At 36.6% G+C, this 22,237-nt stretch overlaps 1 protein-coding gene across 8 annotated transcripts in view; it reads right to left on the bottom strand.

Annotated features, from left to right (window-relative positions):
• The window catches only part of MAP3K20 (mitogen-activated protein kinase kinase kinase 20), a 177,271-nt gene that overhangs the window by 77,121 nt on the left and 77,913 nt on the right, over nt 1-22,237 (bottom strand). For all 8 annotated transcript variants that reach the window (XM_025460213.3, XM_049106229.1, XM_025460215.3 and 5 more), the window contains 3 exons: nt 18,138-18,225; nt 6,437-6,538; nt 2,083-2,148 (listed from right to left, as the gene is read on the bottom strand). In XM_025460213.3, coding sequence (XP_025315998.1) covers nt 2,083-2,148; nt 6,437-6,538; nt 18,138-18,225 — 256 coding nt within the window. The remainder of the gene's footprint in view (nt 1-2,082; nt 2,149-6,436; nt 6,539-18,137; nt 18,226-22,237) is intronic.

Here is a 22,237-nt window from a genome sequence, read left to right as displayed (position 1 = left end):
GCAGACTCTGCACTGAGCGTGGAGCCCGACACAGGGCTCCATCTCACAACCCTGAGATCATGACCTGAGCAAAAATCAAGAGTCGGAAGCAACTGACTGAGCGGCCCAGGTACCCCTGGCATTTCTTATGTAAGCACACAGCATCCTGAACACAGTAGCTGATCATTTCTTACTAAGCTGTTATTAATGACCTTGCTAAATAGGGAAAAGATAACTCTTTGCATGAAATAGCCTAAGGGTAAATGTGATTTATACATGAACTATAAATTTTTTCAAATGAAAATATAAACTGTTAATAGGATAATCAGTTGCCTTTTAAAATACCTCTACTTCTTTTTTCTCATTAAAAGATTGACAAGTGACTTGATGGGATGAGCAATGGGTGTTATACTATATGTTGGCAAATTGAATTTAAATAAATTTTAAAAAATATGATTAAACAAGTGTTCCATTAAAAAAAAAACTAACATAAAAATGTAGAACATGGAAAATAGAGTCTTGTTATTCCGTTTCAGAAAAAAAAACTGCTAAAAGGTCATTATTTTTTCAATGTGTGTTTTCCCATCAAGTAACTTGTGAAAATCCAGATAGTCTCCATCGTTATTAGTTTTCATAATGAGCATAGATAAATCCGTAACTTAATCATTCTCATCTCATGAGATATTCAGAATACACTGATAAAATACTGCTTTTAAAAAGAGAAGTCAAAAAAAGAGAAACTCTTTTTTTTTTACTAACTTTCTAGACTGAAATTCTGAGCATGAACTAAACTTTCTAGACTGAAATTCTGAGCATGACTAACTTTCTAGACTGAAATTCTGAGCATGAACTAAAAATCTACAGTCCTAAGACTAATATTTCCTACTAGATTCTAGATTATTTCCTAACAATTTCCTGTTAGCCGACCCTTCTTAAAAGTATTTAGCTCCAGGAAGTTTAAGTCTGTGGGGAGTCAAAGGCTAAGTAAGTGATGACCTAGACAGTGGAGAGAACAGCCTGCCACAGCTGACTGGCAGGGCCGAGCTGGTGGTCCAACTGGGACTATTGATGAGTGGCAGTGGCCAGGGACTTCCGTTTGTCCGTCCTCACAGATCTCACAGTCCTGGAGTCCCAGCAAGGGCAGCTGGCCGATCCCCTGCTTCTCTTCCTCCACTTACCTGACCATCCAATGCAAGGATCACACTTTTAGGACACACCCATTTTAACTGCAGTGAGCTAAAGATTTTTAAAAAATAAGTAGTTTTCCTCCTCTTTACTTAGAAAGCATATCCGTAAGTAAAGCATGTAAATGAACTGATAGCAAGATTTTTTTTTTTAAGTTAGCAAGCTCTAACATTTACTTTAGTGTGGGCCGGCTAACTAATCCCAGTCACTGCCTTAGTCCATTAACTTTCAAGCGACATAATAGAAGACGCATTGTTACCTTCTTACTGCAAGGTAATAACGTCTAATCCTGTGAGACATTTTAAAATGCACACGTCCCAAATTATAAAATGTAGGATCATAAGTAAACTTTAGAGAGTACAGAAGAAGAGAAGGAACAAAAAGAAAGCCTTTGCTTTCCAAACTCTGAAATGTGTTGATCATTTTTGGGCACTACTCCAGGTAATATGATGGACATGAAAAAAGTTTACACCAGATAATTCAGAAGTAACAAGAACAAAACTCAAAACTGCCAGTACAGAGAACTATCTAAAAATAGAAGACCAGAAGTATATGCTTTGGTCTAGTGATACCTCTTTCAGAAAACAATTCTAGAGAAACAATTAAGGATATGTTAAAAATTTTTGCTGAGAAGTATTGAGCTCAATATTTTCTATCATAGAAAAAAAATGTAAATGGCCCCAATGTCCACACTCCATGCTATTGATACAATGGAATATTGTGCAGCTTCTTGAAATAACATAAATAATTCTGATGTTTATTAACACTGGAAAGATTTTCCTGGTACCAGTGATGAGTCAAAACATCAGGGTACAAAAGATACGAAAAACATGAAAAGATCTAGAAAAACTATTTCTATAACAAGGCGTATATATTTCATAGTAAAATAGTTAAAATAAAAACACAGGACTACATTACCATTTCTTGACTTGAGATCTCTGTGAATCACCTTGACAGGAGCCTCCATATGTAAATAGTGCATTCCTTTTCATACAAGAAGGAAGAAAAGCTTTAATATCATTTTCCAACACTGCATTAGTACTAACTTTCTATTTTAAAACATCAGTATTACCTTTCATATTTTTGCAGAGGATTCAATAGCAGGAACTAAATTCATGTGTTCTGTTCTTACATGATGGATGAGATAGAGATAGGATCTGTCTGCATTAGGAAAATTTATATGCTAAGGAAAATTTATGTGCTTTAATCTCTTAACGTTGGAATTTGATTGTGGGTAAAGCTATTACAATACCTAATAAGGACACCTTGATTTTCTGGAGTCTGCACAAAAATAGCACAGTTACAACTGGAAGAAGTGCTCCAATGACTGAGGTATTCCACTACCAGTTGCCTTCTAGTTCAGCCAGAGTTCCGACCGAGGCTTTCAGCTTTCATTTGGATGTCTGCAGCTACCCAGCTGCAGCCTGGTTTATTTTCTCTGCACTCATTCCAGTAAGACCCTGGGAGTGGGGCTGGGGGATGGGTGGGGAAATCTGGTTGGATTCATTAGTTGTAGTTGGTGAAGGATTCTATGACCCTCAGAAAAATTTACAATAGTTACAAAATACTCCTTTTACAAGGATGAATCTTTGGGATAGTCTATATTTAAGTACACTCTAAAATTCTCTCCAACATACTCAGAATGTAAATCATGTTACTTCAGTAAATTGAATATATAGAAAGTACAATTTCATTATTTTGAATAAAATATTATACTTTTTAAAAATTATACTTTAAAAGACACACATTTCACAGTGATCCTCTTAGTATTTGACTCTTTTTCTGTATTTATGTATTGTCTACCCCCTTAGAATACAGAAAAAGAACATTTTCTACTGAAATATAGTATTTCCCTTCCCTTCTCAAGCTCTTTTTTGAAATAAGAGCCACAACCAAATAAGCTCCTTTTGTTAATGAATGTCCATTACATGTAATAAGTAGGCTTTGGTTCTTTAAGTACAGAAAATTTCAATTTTATAAAGGTGAATTTTTAAAATAATTATTTTTCTACCATTCTGATTAGATATTGAAGGTCATGCAAGAACAAAGAAAATTTAAAAATTTAAACTCCTGTGATACAAAGATATTACTGAGAAGAGTCAAGTTGAGAAAAGTTATCAGTAATTTAAGCGCTTAAACAAGATATAACTAGAAGACAGAAGAGCATTCTTCTAACGTGAAGTTCTGCATTCTACACACTGAAAATTCAATAGCTACCACTTGGATAACTTTTCATGATTTTAGGACTGAATTTCATAGTTACCCCTTTCTTGCTTTAAGAACCAAATTCAGGTAAAATCTGTTTAATTACCACTAGAGGCAGGGCTAGATAGTATCTACACTGGCCGACATGTAAAGATTTCCAAAAACACCACTCAGGTACAAAAAGCTTTAAGTATAGGTATTTTCTTCCTTAAGACAGATATTATGAGAAAAAACACTGTAAATTAGTCGTGCATAATGTTTTTTAGACATTTTGTTATAATTTATAGGATATTTGACATTTTTAGTGTAATTTCTAAAATATTTAGTGTGCATAAGCACAGTGGTAAGCACAATCACAGAAACACCTATTTGTTTTTATAGAGCCATCCATAATTCTGAATTAATTTTATTGCAAATAATGAAGAGACCTAAAAAAAAAATCATCAGTTTTAAGATTCAGGGTTCTTAAAAAAAGATCTGACTGGTGTCCTTCAGGGGAGATCTGGAATGAGTGAGGACCACTCTGCGACTGGATCACTTTGACCCGCTTTAACTGCCTTCCTTACACACCAGGGAGGGGCTTGCAGATGAACTCGCTGGCTGCCCTCCTGGCTGCCTTCCGCGTCCCTTCCTACCCAGAAAGAAGAGAGGCTTTGAGGAGGGCTTCTCTCAGCAGTGATGTTAAGCAATGCCTACTTCAAAATGCATGAATCAACTCTTATTTGAAATGAATTATTCATTCTTTGATTTCTCAACATCTTGTTGCTTCAGTGTCTTCGATCATGGTCACATGAAAGGTACGGCGCTGAATCTGAAACAGAATCGACACCGATGAAGCTCCCTATTTAATCTCCAAGTCCTGTGCGTGGCTTTTAACCAGAGAGAGTTGAAGTCGATCTGCAAGCACTGATTTCTTCCCCCTTTTACTGGCCATTTTAAATATTAAGTAGGATTTGTGATTATAAATAAGTAAGTCTCTTCTCTGCATCACTCTTCTCACCTGAGGCCAAACACATGCGAACCCGCCTTTAGGAGCAACTCACCAGCCACAAAAAGGTGATCTGATTGGGCTGCAGTTTGGCCCCCAGCCCCCAGTCCACTCTCATTCCCTCCAGCCCTACCCTACCTCGCCTACCAGCCTGCCACTTAATTAGCCCCGTCCTGTCTCTCCTTTGTCCTGATACGCAGTGCCAGCGGTTTTGAGAAACCCCGGGAATAACTGGGCTGATCTGGAGCCAACAGACAGTGACTGTGCTGGGGAAGGGCCTGGAGGGACAAGTTTGCAGGGTTGGGGCGGCGTGGGGGCGTGGGGGGGGGGACACAGAAGGTTCAGGAGCATCAGCACAGCAGGAGGCTGAGTGACGGATGTCACTTGATTTGTTTGCTGTCTATCCATCCTAAGTGTCATTAGATAATAACATGGGTGTAATTGGCTGAGCACCCTAAATGCAAATGTCTATAAGGTGAAGTGTTTTAAGGCACAGGCTGTTTGGATATACATTTATATTTATGGGAGCGTATTTCCACAATGCTTCAGGTGGCTCCCAGTAATAACACATCACCCAGCTTGCAAACAGGTGGTTCCTGTGTACTATTGACATATGCAGAAGTGACTATGATGTTACATGAAAACGTCTTGAAGAATGTGAAAATTCAAGGCTGATTTGAAATGCCTGATGCATGAATACACAATTAAGTTAATTAACACAGCCAAAGCCTTAAGTACACCATCCCAAACATAGAGCTTATTATTCTTATAAGGTAATGAAGTATCGTTCAGCAGCAGCATTTTGCATGAAATTTAAAAAAAAAAATTTTTTTTTTCACTTTCCCTATTTGAAGGATTTGGCAGGTGTTGATGAAACTTAAAACTGACAAGAAAATTCCCCAAAGGAAAGACTGTTACTTTTGGATATCACTGTATGACTTCCCAGTGAAAGCCAAGCATGAGTTACTCTCCATACTAAGTGCTCAGTATCTTTTGATTTCTTTGTAAAGAGATGCTTGTAGAGATTGGAGTAGCAAAATGCAAAGGAGTGAATCTCCCTGGTAAAATTTGGACACACTTTCTAGGGGTTGCTAGAATACAAATGTAACTATCAGTGTTCATTATTTAGATTAAGTTGTTTCCAAAGCAACTTTGACAGTTATAAATAAAACTCAGAAACCTTCAGTTAGGAAAATGGAAAAAAAAAGAGATAAAAATAAATGGAATTTAAATTGCTTTAGAAAGCATTAGGAATTTATGAGGGAAAAAGAACTGGGCACCTTGTTTAGGGGTTTTGCATATTAAAGATCTTTCATTTCCAAGGGTGATTTCCAAGTTTACATTAAATATAAAATAAAATCTGAATTGCTTTCACATGGCAGGACAAATAAGACTTTTTTTTGAACGTGGTTACTATTTTTAGCATATTATTATGTACACAAAATGAGTAGAACTAATCCTACAATAAATCACGTTTTCTGGATACTGAGTCTAAGTGGAGACTTGTGGAACTACAGAGTTAGGAGCTTTCCATTTACTGTGTCAAGTAAGCTGGTCAATTACAAAGTCACGAAATGTGCCAAAAAACGGCTGCTCTGGAGTTACTGATTTTGTTAGAACTTAGTTTTAGGGAAAGAAATAAAGTAAAGAGAGAAAGGAATACAGGAGTGGAAAGATAGTGACTTAGAATATCTATACAAAAACCAAAACCAAAGAAAGACGAACCAAAAATCAGACTCTAAATACTAAAGCGAACAGATGGCTACCAGAGTGAGGTGTGTGGGGATGGGTGACATGGGTGAAATAGGTGACGGGGATTGAGGAGTGCACTTGTCGTAATGAGGACTAATATGCAGAATTGTTAAATCACTATATTGTACACCTGAAAGGAAAGTAACACCATATGTTACATAACTATACTGGAAATAAAATAAAAATAAAACATCTGGACAGTTGCAGAATTCTTGCTGTCCGTAATCTGAAAAAGGAACACCTAACAAATCTTATACCTTAAGTCACAGTGTCACCATGGGAAGACATGCCCCACCAATTCTGTAAGAATACAAGAAGCTTTATTACCTTTGGCTACATCAGTGGCCCAGGTCATAATGTGATCCATGTCCATCTCTTCACTTCTGTTACTATTAATGTAATCATAGAGTGATCCCAGAGAAGCATATTCTAGTTTCAAAGGAAAAGATAAGCATACAATTAAAACCAACATGCATTTCAGAAATAAGACTCTGTGTACACCTGAAACTAATATATGTCAACTATACCCAAATGAAAAACCAAACAAAAAACACAATAAGAAATGAAAGGTAAAACTTCAACTGAGGTTGAGTTCAAAGGCCACCTGGATGGAACTGACACACACAGTGAGGAGCTGAAGAATGCATCCGAAACGAAGGCAGGCAGGTACATAGGTATTTCGTTCAAAACTGTCATTCTAATGAGGTAGAGAAGATTAAATACACAGGTCAGAGCACTTATGTGAGAAGGTAAATCAATCCTTATGCATCAGGACTTTTAGAAGAGCCCTCAAAACTTAAGCACACACACAGAAAACCCACAAGAAAGTGTGAAGAAACCTTTAAAAATGGCTTTGAGATGTAAATTACATACCAAAAAATTCACCTCCCATCAGTGTATGATTGGATGATTGTCAGGAGACAGGGCTGGGCAACCACCACGACAATCCAATTTTAGAACCTTTCCACCATTCCTAACGGTTCCCTTGTGCCCATGTGCAGTGAAGCCCCACTCTCAACCCCAGCCCTGCAATCTGATTTCTGACTCTACAAATGTACCTTTTCTGGATATTTCATAGAAATGGAATCATACAACATGTGGCCTTTTGTGTCTGACCTCTTTCTCTTCACATGATGATTCCCAGGCTCATTCGTGCCGTAGCACGTATCACTACTTCCATCCTTTTTATTGCGGAATAATAGTCCATTGTGTGGATTTACCACAGTTATTTCATTCATTCACCAGTCAATAGACATTTGGGCTGTTCCTGAGTATGTCCTATGAACACTGGTGACACTCCTTTGTGTAGAAATAGGTTTTCATTTCTCTTGGGTAGATTCCTAGACGTGGAACTGCTGGGACATATGGTAAGTTCATGTTTAACTTTCTAAGAAACTGTCAAACTGCTTTTCAAAGAGGCCATCCCATTGTATACTCCCACTAGCACTCTGGGAGGGTTTCGGTTTCTTCCCATCCTTGCCAACACGTGGTTGCCAACGTGTTCTTAGTCACAGCCGTTTCAGTGAGCATAGTTCTAGCAGCATCTCTCATTGTTAACCGCGCTTTCCTAGTGACCAATGAAACTGAACATCTGTTCACGTGCCTATGAGCTCCAAGTATATATATATACACACACACTCTTAGGCAAAATGTTTATTTAAATAGTTTGCCCGCTTTAAAATTTGGTTGTTTTATTAATACTGAATTGTAGGAGTTCTTGGTTTATTCTGGAAGCTGGTCCTTATCAGATTTATGACTTGTAAGCATTTTCTCCCAGTCTGGAACTTGTCTTTTTTTTTTTTTTTAGATTTTATTTATTCATGAGACACACACACACACACACAGAGCGAGAGAGAGAGAGAGAGAGAGAGAGAGGCAGAGACACAGGCAGAGGGAGAAGCAGGCTCCATTGCAGGGAGCCTGACGTGGGACTTGATCCCGGGTCTCCAGGATCAGGCCCTGAGCTGAAGGCAGCAGCGCTAAACTGCTGAGCCACCCACCTGGGCTGCCCTCTGGAACTTGTCTTTTCATTCTCTAAACAGTATCTTTCAAAGACCAGAAATTCTTAATTTTGATGAAGTCAAATTCCTCATTTTCTCCTTTACAGATTGTGCTTTTGGTGTCGTATCTAAGAACTCTCTGCCTTACTCAAAAGTATGAAGATTTTCTCCTATTTTTATTCTGCGAGTTCTACAGTTTTAGCTTTCACACTTAGGTCTATGACTCCTGTTGGGTCTATAACCTATTTTTTGTGTGTGATTTAAGGTGAGGATTTAAGATAATTTTTTTGCATGTGGATTTCTAATTGTCCCAGCACAATTTGTTCAAAAGACTATCCCATTGAATTTTCTTGGCACTTTTGCTGAAAATCAATTATCAGTATCAGTGTAAGATTTTTTTTCTACTACATTCTTACTTTTGTTCCACTGGCCACATGCCTGTCCTTAGGCACAATATTGCTGATTACTACAGATTTATAATAAGGATTGAGATGAGACAGTCTAAGTCTTCAACCTCAGTCCTTTTAAAATTCTAACTCTTTTGCATTTCTTTGTGAATTTTAGGATCACCTCATAGTTTCTTATTTTAAAAAAACCTGCTGGGGTTTAGATAGAAATTGTTTTGAATTATAAATCAATTTGGGGAGAACTGCCATCTTGACCATAATGAATCTTCCAAACCATGAACATGTAAGGTTTCTCCATATTATTTAGATCTATAGTTTCTCTCAGCCATGTTTTATACTTTTCATGATAAAAGTCTTACACTTCTTTATTAAATTTATACTCAACTATTTTATTCTTTTTGAAACTACTGTGAGTGAATTTTTTTAAAAGGTTTTATTTCTAAGTAACTTCTCTGTCCAACATGGGGCTCAAACTCACAACCCCAAGATCAAGAGTCACATGTTCTACCAACTGAGCCAGCCACATGCCTCGAATGAAAGTGTTTCTTGATTTCATTTTTAGACTGTTCATTCTCAGTATATAGAAATACAATAGATTTTTGACTGTTGGTCTTAGATCCTTGTGACCTTGCTAAATATAGCTTTAATAGTCTTTTGTGGATTTTCTACATACAGGATCATGTCATATTAGACAGTTTTATTTCTTCCTTTCCAGCATGAACTCCTTTTATTTATTATTTTGTCTAATTTTTTTGTCTAATTGTACTGACTAGAACCTCCAGTATAATGTTCAATAGAGGTAGCAAGAGCAGAAACTCTCAGGAGTTTCTTAGGAAACTCTTAGGAAAAGAACATTCAATTTCACCATTACATATGACATTAGCTATGGGTTTTTGTAGATGCTATTTATCAGGTTGAGAAAATTCCCTTCTGTTCCTAGTCTACTGAAATTTCTTATGATAAATGGGTACTGTACTATGCAAAAAAATTTTGTCTTTTCATTCTGTTACCTAGTATAATACCTTACATTAATTGATTTCAGATGTTAGGCCAACCTTGCATTTTTAGTATAAAGTCCGTTTGGTAATGGTATATAATCCTTTGTACAGGTGGCTGGATTCAGTTTGCTAATACAGATCTTCCTTGACTTACAATGGGGTTACATTTCAGTAAGCCCAACATAAGTTGAAGATATGGTTAAGTTGAAAAATGCATTTAGAGACACCTGGATGGTGCAGTTGGTTGGGGATCTGACTCTTGGTTTCAGCTTAGGTCATGGTCTTAGGGTTCTGGGATAGCCTTGCATTGGGCTCTGTATTCAGTGAGGAGTCTGCTTGAGGATTTTCTCTTTCTCTCTCTGCCCCTCCCCCTCAAATAAATAAAATCTTAAAAAAAAAAAAAGAAAATGCATTTAGTACACCTAACCTATCAAACATCATACCTTGGCCTAGCCTACCTTAAACTAAGTGCTCAGAACACTTAGATGAGCTTATAGTTGGGCAAAACTGAGAGCTGTGGTTCGTTGCTGCTGCTGCCCAACATCACAAGAGAAAACAGTACCACATTACTATTAGCCCCAGAAAAGATCAAAACTCAAAATCTGAAGAATATGTTTCAACTGAATGCATATTGCTTTCGCACTAACATACAGTCAAAAAATTGTAAATTGCACCATTGTAATTTGGAGACCTTCTGTATGTAATTTAGAATTTTTACATCTATGTTCATGAGGGATATTGATCTATGGTTTTCTTTTCTTACTATGTTTTTGCCTGGCTTTGGTATTGGGATGATACTGACCTTATAGAATGTATTAGTAAGTGTTCCTCCCTCCTTTATTTTCTGAAGAATACAGGAAGGATTGGTGTTTTCTATAAGCATTTGATAGAATTCACCAGTGCAATCATCTGGGGTCTGGATTTTTCATTATGGAAATATTTTAAATTACTAATTCAAATTTCTTTATTTTCTATAGGTCTGTTCAGATTTTCTGTTTCTTCGAGTCACTTTTGATACTTTGTATCTTTAAAGGAATTTGTTTATTGCATCTAAATTGCCTAATTTGGTGGCATAAAATTGATGACACCATTTCCTTATAATCCCTTTAAAATTCTGTTGAGGCCATAGTGCTGCCCTCTCCTTCATTTCTGAGTTTGCTAATATGTATCTTCTCTCTTTTCTCTTGGTCAATCTAGCTAAAGGTTTGTAAGTTTTACTGATCTTTTCAAAGACCAAATTTTTAGTTTCACTGATTTTTCTCTATTATTTTTGTTTTCTATTTTATCATATTCTGCTCTCATCTTTATTATTTCCTTTCTTTGGCTTGCTTTGTGTTTATTCAGTTGTTTTTTATAGTTTCTTAAGGTTGAAACCTAGATTTCTTTCTCTTTTTTAAATATTTTATTTATTAAAAAAATTTTTAAAAATATTTGATTTATTTATTCATGAGATACAAAGAGAGAGGAGGCAGAGACATAAGCAAAGGGAGAAGCAGGCTCTGTGCTTGGAGCCTGATGCAGTACTTGATCCCAGGAACACGGGATCAGACCTGAGCCATGCAGATGCTCAACCACTGAGCCACCCAGGCGCCCCTAGATTTCTTTTTTTGACACTGATGTTTAAAGTCATAAATTTCCTTCTAAGTATTTACCTGTCTCCTATAATTTTATTTTGCATTTTTCATTTCCCTGTCCAAAATATTTTAAAGTCTATTGTGATTTCTTCTTTGACTCACTGAGTATTTAGAAGTGTATGCTTTAATTTCCAAATATTTGGGGGGGGGGGTTCAGATTTCTTTCTAGTGTTGACTTCTAACTTAATTTTACTGTAGATGGAGAACAAACATTTCAGATGCATCAAGATTTATTTCATAGCCTAACTTATACTCTATTCTGGGGAATATTGGATGTGTACTTGAAAAGAATATGTATTTTTTATTGGGTGGTATATTCTATGTCTGGTGAGTTAGGTAGACTTGATTTTTTTGTCAAGTCTTCTATATACTTGCTGATTTTCTGTCTAGCTGCCCTATCAATTACTGAGAAGAGAGAACTAAAATCAAGTACTGTTGAATTGCCTATTTATCCTTTAAATTCTGTCAGTTTTTGCTTTATGTACTTTGAGTACCTGTTATTAGGTATTAGGTATTACCTTTACAATTGCTATATCTTCCTAATTTATTAGTCCTTTTATCATTTATGAAATGACCCTATTCATCTCTAATAATATTTTTCTCTTAAGTCTATTTTGTCTGAAATTAATATAGTTACTTCAATTTTCTCATTGTTAATTTTTGCATGATATGTCTTTTTCCATCCCCTTACTTTCAACCTGTGTCTTTGAATCTTAAGTGTGTCTCTTAGAGATAGCACATAGTTGGATCTTGCTTTTTTTAGCTAGTCTGATTATCTCTGTTTTTTAACTTGAAAGTTTAGACCTTTCGCATTTAATGTAAGTATAGATATGGTTGGATTTGATTTTGCCATATTGTGTTTTACGTGTCTCCTGTCCTTCTCAGTCATCTCGTCCTCCTTTATTGCCCTCTGTGTTAATTATTTTTATTTATCATTTTAATTCCTCAGTTGATTTTTCCTGTATTTTTTAAGATTTTATTTATTTTTTTATGAGAGGCAGAGACATAGGCAGAGGGAAAAACAGGCTCCCTGCGGGGGTCCTGATATGGGACTCAATTCTAGGACCCCAGGATTACAACCTGAGCCAAAGGCAGACAGTCAAACACAGAGCCACCCAGGTGCCCCTTTTCCTGTATTTCTTTAGTGGACTTTCTTAGTGGTGGCTAAAGGGAATATAAAATGCATTTTAATTTAGCACAATCTACTTCAGCTTAACACTAACTTAATTCTAGTAAAATACAGAAATTTTTCTCTGATACAGCTCCATCCCTCCTTCATTTTTATACTATTACTGTAAAATATATCTACATTTAAAATTTTTATTTGAGAGAGATAGTGGGGGGGGAGTGGGAGGGAGAGAGGAACAAGCAGATTCATGCTGAGTGCAGAGCCTGACTGTCTCATGAACCTGAGATCATGACCTGAGACAAAACCAAGGGTCGGACACTTAACTGACTAAGCCACCCATCCAGGCACCCCTATCTACATTTTTTTAAGTAAGCAAAATAGCGTTCTAATTATTGGTTTATACAATCTTACGTTTTTAAAGATGTCAGGAGAAGAAATAAGAACAAATATATCTATAGAGTCTTTTATATTTATCATTTCCAGTACCCTTTATTTCTCCTTGAATTACTATCTGTTGTCGTCTTCTTTCAGCCTGAAGAATCAACTGCTTCTAGTATTTCTTGTAAGGCAGAACTAATAGCAACAAATTCTCTCATCATTTATCCAGGCACATCTTTGCTTTGTTGTAATTTTTAAAGGATAATTTTTGCTGGATATATTTTTTTCTTTCAGGATTTTAAATGTCAACTGCTTTTGGGCTTTATTATTGTAGATGAAAAGTTAGCCATTAATCATACTATATTGTTCCCTTACAGGAGGGAAGTTGTTTTTATTTACTACTTCTAAGATTTTCACTTTGTCTTTAACAACACAGTTTGACTATGATGTGTCTAGGTGTGGGTTCTTTTGCATCTATGCTACTTAGAGTTCATTGAGCTTCTTCACTATGTAGATGAATGCATTTTATCAAATTCAGGAAATTTTTTTGGCTGTTATTTCTTCAAATAGTTATCTATTTTTTCCATTTTCTACTTTTCTACTCCTCTACTATTAATCATTGATTCATACACTTGATGTTGTCCAAAGGCTCTGTTCATATGTATTCAAATTTTTTCTCCGCTTCAGAGTAGGCAATTTCTATTGACCCAGTTTTAAGTTCACTGACTTTTTTTCCTCTGCTATCTCAAATCTGCTGATAAGTCACTCTAGAGAATTTTTCATTGTAATTATTTTCTTTTCAACTCCAGAAATTCCATGGGGTCCTATATTTTTTTAAATTCTATTTACTTGATGTGAGTAAATAGGTGACAACCTGAACTTGAAACTGGCATCTGTTCTGAGACTGAACCCTAGCCTGTGATATCTGACGCTGTCTCCAGGTAGATCCTGTTAGAAGTGAGTTAAATTAAAAATGGATTCAGATAATGAAAAAAAAACATCGATGTAGAAGATACATTATGAAATGAAATGGCTTCATGAATGTGAGGCTGCAAGAAAAGCAGCACTGTTACATTATTTCATATAAAATATGATCTTTAAATATGTCAGTGGGTAAACCATTTTAAAAAGGCATATAATTATTTCATCCTTTTGGTCTTCTCATTGGAAATTAAGGACTCATCATATACACACATGATTACATGTTTGACAAACCACTTCACTTCTCCATAGAACACAGTTTGTTGGACTTTGGTATAAAGTATTTGTTTTAATTCTTTTAAAAAGGGGTCATTAGGAACCATATTAAGCAAACATTTCCTTTTCATTTCTTTTTCTTTTCCTTTTCATTACTAAGGTAGTTTTTCCCTTTTAGTTTTGTTTTTTTTTTTTTTTTCCCTTTTAGTTTTATGGCAACCATAGCTGGCTTTGAAAAACGTAAACATATAATCAGTCTTGTCGAAATAAGTAACATTATCAACCAAATTTCTTTATAATAAAATATTACACCAAGCAATCTTAGTTTGGATTATAACTAATAGTACAAATGAATTTAGGTAAATATCTGGAATTTGTTCTAACAAGACATGACATTTGTTTCTAATTGGCTAATAAGAGAAGACCAACACAATACCAAAACATGCAAATTGGATTCATCTGTGCCTAAAGTAAATCAAGTCTGAGTTCAAGGAAATGAGATCAGGCACTTAAAAATTAATGTTTTCCATGGTTGAGTTAAATGAGAATTTGGGCCTATCGAAGAATCATATAGAACTAGTATCCTCTCTTATTAGAGTAGTGATAAGAGGTCATGTACCATCAGCAGCAAATTTAAGAGGTGACAGCAGCCCTAGAACACAAATACGTAATTCCCCAGGGCTCAGAGACCCTCAGCTGCCCTCCTCTGGAGTCCTGGGACTCAGTCTTCCTCTGGGTCCTTTGTGCAGCTGTTCCTGGTCAATCTGGCTACAAAGAACTACATAACCCAGACTCTAACAGCCACAGACTCCCCAGGCATTATCTCACCATTACACTCCTAGCCATCAAGTATTTGTGTAAATACTTGTAAAGGAAAGAAAAAAAAAGATAAAAAAGAATGGGAGTAGTACAGAATTAAGAGGTTTCCAAAGATCAGAGAAAATCTGATCCATTCCTGTTATTGTATTGTTTCTCTTGACTTTGGAATCTGAGGTTCTAGTCACTCTATTTCTTCGTAGATCTGGGGGAAAGATGCTCACCTCCCCTTCAAGGGAAATCAAGTGGTGGCTGCCTCTTGGACTCTTCCCCGGGTCCCCCTATAAGCAGGTTTTCTAAGTCTGTGATGAAAATTTCAATGCACACGCACACACAGTCCCACACATACACACGCCCAGCCCAGAAACCATCTATTCCAATCCCTTCATTCACATGGGAGAAAACCGAGACACAGATCATCAGAGACCCATCTATGCAGCTTTGGCAGAATCATGACAAGACTCACATCTCCCAATTCCCATACCAGCGTGCATTCCATTCCAACATGCCGATAAATCATTCTTTCAAGTGCTCCGTCTGAGTGACAACAGCTGCTTGCCGCAACAACCTTTTCTATTAAGGAACTCAAGTGGAATGAATTCAAGCCATGCAAGTTTCCCCTCTCAGAACCCCAACATCTGAGGAAGATGACAGAGTTCAAAAGAAGGGGAGCCAGCTGAGCTGGGTGATCAAGGCCTTTCGTGCCTCTTTGGCCCTCCTTTCTCTCCGAAGCTCCCCATATTAAGACTTATTTGTGTTCATTTCAAGAGGCAGAATGAGTGCTATCATCCCCAACCCATCTGATCTCCCAAACTAGGCTCTGTTGGTAAAGAGACTGCTGCTACCCATGCACAGAACTCGGCTTGACCTTTAAGCTGCAGAAAGTTGTTTGAAGAGTACAGATATTTCTTTGAGAGATACTTGTAAATAATTAAAACAAGTTTCTCCAGGGGAAAAAATAATCTTATCAAATTAATAAACACCAAAACTTGGCTAAGAAGTGTCTTTAATAATCAGCCTTACAAGTCAATAAAAGAGTTACAAATACACAGTTTACTATTACCTGACAGTTGTGAAACTGGTATTTTAAAGAAATGTTTAATGTTAACAGTTGCTTATTACTGGCTCTACAGGGAAACAGCTATAGATCTAAAAAGAACTAATCAATTATAAACAAAGATCTGGGGTAGGTATAGGTATGAGCAGGGAATGCCAAAGGGGTGCATGAAACAAAGGACTGGCTAGGCCATAAATAAGTAAAATCAAACTTAGTCATCCAACTCTCCTTGGATCCTTTCTTTCTCTTTTGAATAAGACCTGGGTTACGTATGCTGGCTAAAAGTGAATGAATGTGTTTCACCTCCTCCTGGAACTCAGAATAAATTCTTGGAAAAAAGGAATGCACACCATGACTTAAATCCCTTTTTCTATTTCTCATTCTCACCTCAAGAAACTAGAAAACTTCATGAATAGTCCATTGAGTTCGTTAAAACTAAAATGACTTCCACTCAAAAGCGTTAAAGGCCAGGGTTACTAGACAAGAAGCATAGTTTCTAATCTCTTTGGAGTACCACACTTTCATCTGCTAGATAAGAGTAACTTAAGCCACAAACAAGAATCAGACAACTAGATTTAGGGGCGCCTGGGTAGCTCAGTCAGTTAAGCATCTGCCTTCAGCTCAGGTCATCATCTCAGGGTCCTGGGATCGAGCCGCATGGTGGGCTCTCTGCTCAGCAGGGAGCCTGCTTCTCCTTCTCCCTCTACCCCTCCTCCTGGCTCATGTGTATGCTTGCTCACTCTCTCTCTCTGAGTCTTCTCTGAAATAAATAAATAATATATTTTAAAAAAAAGAAAAGAAAACTGGATTCAAAGTTTTTTAAAATTTTATTTATTCATGAAAGACACACACAGAGAGAGGCAGAGACGGGCAGAGAGAGAGGCAGGCTCCATGCAGGGAGCCCGATAAGGGACTCGATGCTGGGACTCCAGGATCACGCCCTGAGCCAAAGGCAGATGCTCAACCACTGAGCCACCCAGGCATCCCTGGATTCAAATTTTTAAGGTAAAACTAACTAGTAAAAGTAAGTATGATGGACTAGGAAATGGTAAGTGAGTCAGAGACAGGATTTAACTTTAAATCAGGAATAGGACTTAAAAGATGAATCGTGGTTTATACCCCCACAATATAACTGATTCTTAGGTGTTCAGGTTAATAGGAAATGTACAAGCTCCAGAACGAAAGCTACCACCTTACCCCGTTTTAGGCACAGATCTAAACAGAGCTGAATGGGGATAAAATTCCCTCCACGTAAGAACTTAGGTACAAATGCTATTTACCAGAATAAAAGCATGGTAAACTGCTTGCTACCTGAAAATGGAAAATAACAGCAACCATGTCCCCGTGAGGGTAAGAACTAAGGCACTCAGCTTTCTGGACTCTAGCCTGTGCCTAGGAAGAGGAGCTTCTGTGGAAGATCAACCTGAGAAATTTATACTAGTGCTTCTACCACTAGCTGGATGACCTTGGGAAAGGTACTTAAAAGTTAGGGTTTTAGTATCTTTTTTAAAAAATTTATAGAAATTATTTTACCTATCTCGTGGGGTCCTTATAAATATTAGATGAGATCATTTCTAAAGGGTACCTAAGCCAAGGCTCCTTACTGAGGGTGTTTTGTTGTTTCTCTCTGTATAGTCCAGGCTGTTAACGCTGCAGCAGAAAAAGATGGAGTTAATCTTTTAAGGTTTTCTTGTTGGTTTTGTTTTAATCAAAGAACTGTCATGACAAAGAACCTGACAAAGTTACTTCTTATAAATTGAACGTTACACTTATTATGGACCTAAAGCTACTCATTGGATTGTACAATTACAAGCACAAAGTATTAAAAATATGTGTCTTTCTTTGTTGTTATATGGCAAAATTTTCTGTGTGCTCCTCTTTGGAAAGGGTATTCCCATCAGTTATAAACTGCTGCTCCACATGTGATAATTTAGATCAAGGTCATTACCAACCCAGATGACCAAACCTGAAAAATACTGTCCTCACGTCAGAGACCTTGAAGAAAGAATGCTCTAATGGGATTAAAATACCTTGCAAAGAATTACACCACGAACAGCTCAAGAAATCTTAATTTGTAAAAGGTCACAGAGTTACAAAAAACATCGCTCATTTCAGCTAATTAAACGAAATTTTAGTTAAACGGCACCTTTAAATATTGGTATTGCAGCTGCGAGTGCATTTAAATAGCATTTACACAGATATAATTAGCACAATTAAACATGGGTAGAAGTGGAAACACCATTCTTAATTATATTGATATAATCAGTTTTATTAATGCTTTATAGCAACAAAAGTGACATCTGACAGTAGCACACAATTCATGACTGAACCTAATATTAAGCCTTTTAGCATATTAAGGAATCTAAAGCTACGTAATTGGGGAAAGAAAGAAGTCAAATAATGCGTGCCTACCTGTGACGATCCCATAGTTGGGAGGTTCGAGAATTACTCCATAAAACTGGATGATGTTTCTGTGACTGAGGACACTGAGTATTTCTGCCTGTACGAAAATCAAATACAGAGTTACATAAAATTTCATGTTTATGAGTCTCCTAAAATAGGCATCCCATTCAATTTCCTTTTACATACATTTGCAGAGATACATGTGTGCTCAACAAGTACGTGATGCTGATGGAACGCTATCCTTAGCAGCATTCTGGAAAGTTTAAGAATTTCTATTGAAGCCTTCTGACCATTTACAAAGGAAATGGGGTTGAAGTGGCTGCAAGAGAGGGTGCTTCATGGCAAGCCAGCACGACAGGTAGAGGAGGAGGGTGACGACGTGGGGAGAGGCCGTATGTGTTTATAGAAGAGCCTTCTTCCTAAGAGTTGAATATGTTTTTTTTTTTCTGTATCATACTCCTTGTAGGAGACTCAAGACTGGATGGACTTCTATTGGTTGGATGAACAGTCGTGACAAAATCAACAGATGATTTAACTCTTACTGAAATAGGTTCAGGTCATACTCATTTATATGATTTATCTAATCATTCAAAATATATTCTTGCTCTTGTACTGTATGCAGCAAGGTACTGGGAAGGCTATAAGTAGATTCCTGACCTTCAGTAGTGATTTGGGAAGTAGAAAGCCATACTTTACATGTGAAATGTATTAAATACCAGAAAACTGTACTGCAGAGTGACATCATAAAAAAATATTTATTAAACTTAGTTTTTTAAATGAAAAAACAGAGATACCACAGTGTATATCTGCTAATGTCTACAGAAGGACATTTTCTAAATTAACTAAATCACATGTACTTATTACTTTTGTGGAGCTAAAACATGGCTCACCAGGAATTATAAATACAGTTAGTTACAAAATCACTTAGGTACAAAAAAACATTTAATATTTTTAAATGAAAAGGATGTTATTGTCAGTATGCAAATAGGAGTTTCATAATTCCCCATTTCATAAAGGGTATTCATCAAGATGGTAAGTAATTAAAGAAAAATAAATAAGACATGGGGAGAGGGATCCCTGGGTGGCGCAGCGGTTTAGCGCCTGCCTTTGGCCCAGGGCGCGATCCTGGAGACCCGGGATCGAATCCCACATCGGGCTCCCGGTGCATGGAGCCTGCTTCTCCCTCTGCCTGTGTCTCTGCCTCTCTTTCTCTCTCTGTGTGACTATCATAAAAAATAAATAAATAAAAAAAAAAAAAAAAAAAAAAAGACCTGGGGAGAAAGGGGACTTCTCTTTGGGAACCAGCACAATTTAAATTAGTATTATTTGTTACAAATTTTTTGTCACAGGATAGGAATTGGGATTTCATGAAAAACATTGTTTTTAAGGTGGTATAGCTAGGTACAAATGGAAGCTTAAGGGTTTGCATAGGGTCAATATGGAATCAAGAGAAAGGAAAATTGTCATCAACTGGATGAGACATTTATCAAGGTTTCTTTGACAGTGTTTCTCTTTTACTAATACAACTGTTGAAGGAGGCAATCAAAACACTTCTCTCACACTCACTGAGTGCCTACTGTGTGCAGAGGTTCTATGTTCATCAAATGAACTTCTCATACTTTTCCAAGTAGAAAGAAAATGCATTAACTAAGCAAGACAATTATTCATCCATATGGCAATTCTATTAGAAACAATAAATGAGGGCGCCTGGATGGCTCAGTCAGTTAAGCGTCTAACTTTGGCTCAGGTCATGATCCTGAGGTCCTAGGACTGAGCCCCAACTTGGACTCCCTGCTCAGCAGGGAGTCTGCTTCTCCCTCTCCCTCACCCCTCTCCCATGCTTGCTCTCTTTCTCTCTCTCAAATAAATGAAAAAAAATCTTTTAAAAAAGTTCATGTGAGGTTTGGAAAACCTAAGTACCCCCTATTTTTAAAGCAGATGAACTCTTTCTGAGTAAAGCATTAGAATTTATTGCAAGTAAAGCATTAGGGTTTGAACCAATATTTGTCAAAATAAGGGAGTGTTATCCTTTGGTATGTTTGGGTATATTCTTTGGGGTATCTAAATTCTGTGAACATTAAAAATGTTTGTATCAAGGGGTGCCTGGCTGGCTCGGTCAGTAGAGCATGTAACTCAATCTCAGCATTGTAAATTTGAGCTCCATGTTGGGTGCAGGATTACTTAAAAAAATAAAATCTTAAAAAGATATTTGTATCAAGAAAGAATGAATACAAGAATATTCTAAGGGATGCATGGCTGGCTCAGCCAGTAAGTAGAGTTTTCAACTCTTGATCCCATGTTGGGCACAGAACTTAAAAAAAAAAAAAAAAAGGAATATTCTAAATCTTTGGATGACCATTTTATAATTCAGCACCACAGGGGATTTTCAATGTTCCAGCTAATTTTCATGTTTACATTTAAGATATTGCCAAGTGATGCCTTGGAGAGACAGAATTTATCTTTCAAGTGCTGGTAAACATTTGCTGATGTTAAAATAACAACCATTATTTTATGTCCCACTGTTATGCTCATTTAAAAATTTTTTAGCGTTAGGAAAAACTAAATTCTTGAGATATAATTTCTAAGTAAAAGAGATTTTCACAGAGTAAGTAAAACTTTAGGTTCTAATTTAACAAACTAAGAATTTGATTTAACATCCCAAAACAACATACTACTTTAGAGTGCTGCACTAGTTCCATGGAAATGATGGTATAATAAGCAGAGATAGACTAAATAAATAAGTGGCATTTGCAATAAGGGAAGATCAAGTGATATTATGATGTTACCAACTCAAGCTGGCTCCAACAGAAATAACTGTGGGATTAACCAAATGACTAAAGTCTGTGCTGTAGCAGTCAGTATCTGACAGCAGGTGGATGTCTTCTGTAGGTTTGCCCTTATAGACACTGACTTGCCAACAGTTCATTAATGCAACAGTTGTAGTAACAGAAAGCTTTTCTTTAAATTGTTGTTTCCAGATTTATTATTTTGGAATACTCTAGCAAATAGACTGGCCATCAAAATAACAGATTAGTGGTCTAAAAAAGTTCACAGTTATAAAGAACCATAATAACAATCTTTTTTAAAGATTTTATTTATTTATTCATGATAGACAGAGAGAGAGAGAGAGAAGTAGAGACACAGGCAGAGGGAGAAGCAGGCTCCATGCAGGGAGCCTGATGTGGGACTCGATCCTGGGAGTCCAGGATCACACCCTAGACCAAAGGCAGGCGTGCTGAACCGCTGAGCCACCCAGGGATCCCTAAAGAACCATAATAATGATAAAGGCTAAATATAATGGTCCATGGTGACAAAAAAATATCTTTTTACATTATCAATGTCAACAAAAGTCATTTATTTTCAGTAAATGTAATTTGATGAAAATTGTTCATTTTAGTTATACTGACTTTATAGCTTTATTTTTACTTAATTGAAAAATTGGTTTTGATTTTACAAGAGCTATAAGCATGAAGAGTTCTGGGGTGCTTGGCTGGCTCTGTCAGTAAAGCATGTGACTCTTGATCTTGGGGTTGTGAGTCTGTGCCCCATGTTGGGTATAGAGATTACTTAAAAATAAAATCTTAAAAAAAAGCAGTAGTTCTTAGTTTTATATTGTGTATACTTAAGTTATACTGAAATAATTTTGATCAACATAGGAAATGCAGATGACTTAATATTCTACATAAAAAAATCTGTGTATTTCTCAGATAAGTGTGTGCCAGTGTTTACTGCAGCATTATTCATAATAACCAAAAGGTAGAAGCAACCAACTGTGTTGGTTATCAACTGATGGACAAGTGTTATCAACTGATGGACAAATCAACAAAATGCGATATATAAATACAATAGAATATTAATTTAGCTACAAAAAGGGATTAAGTTCTGATACATGTTACAACACAGATGAACCTTGAAAACATGCTAAGTGAATAAGCCAGACACAAAATGACAAATTTTGTATGACCCTTCTTTTATGACATATCTTGAATTGGCAAATTCAGAAATAAAGAAAACAGACTAAAGGTTACACCAGTACTGGGGGAGGAGGGAATTGGGGAGATGCTGCTTAATGTGTAAAGTTTCTGTTGGTGTGATGAGAAAAATTTGGA

The sequence above is a fragment of the Canis lupus genome, chromosome 36 (genome assembly GCF_003254725.2).
Source record: "Canis lupus dingo isolate Sandy chromosome 36, ASM325472v2, whole genome shotgun sequence".
In the NCBI taxonomy this organism is placed as follows: domain Eukaryota; kingdom Metazoa; phylum Chordata; class Mammalia; order Carnivora; family Canidae; genus Canis; species Canis lupus.
The sequence above is the reverse complement of the archived record's forward strand: the minus strand, read 5'-3'. Positions and strand labels throughout refer to the sequence as shown.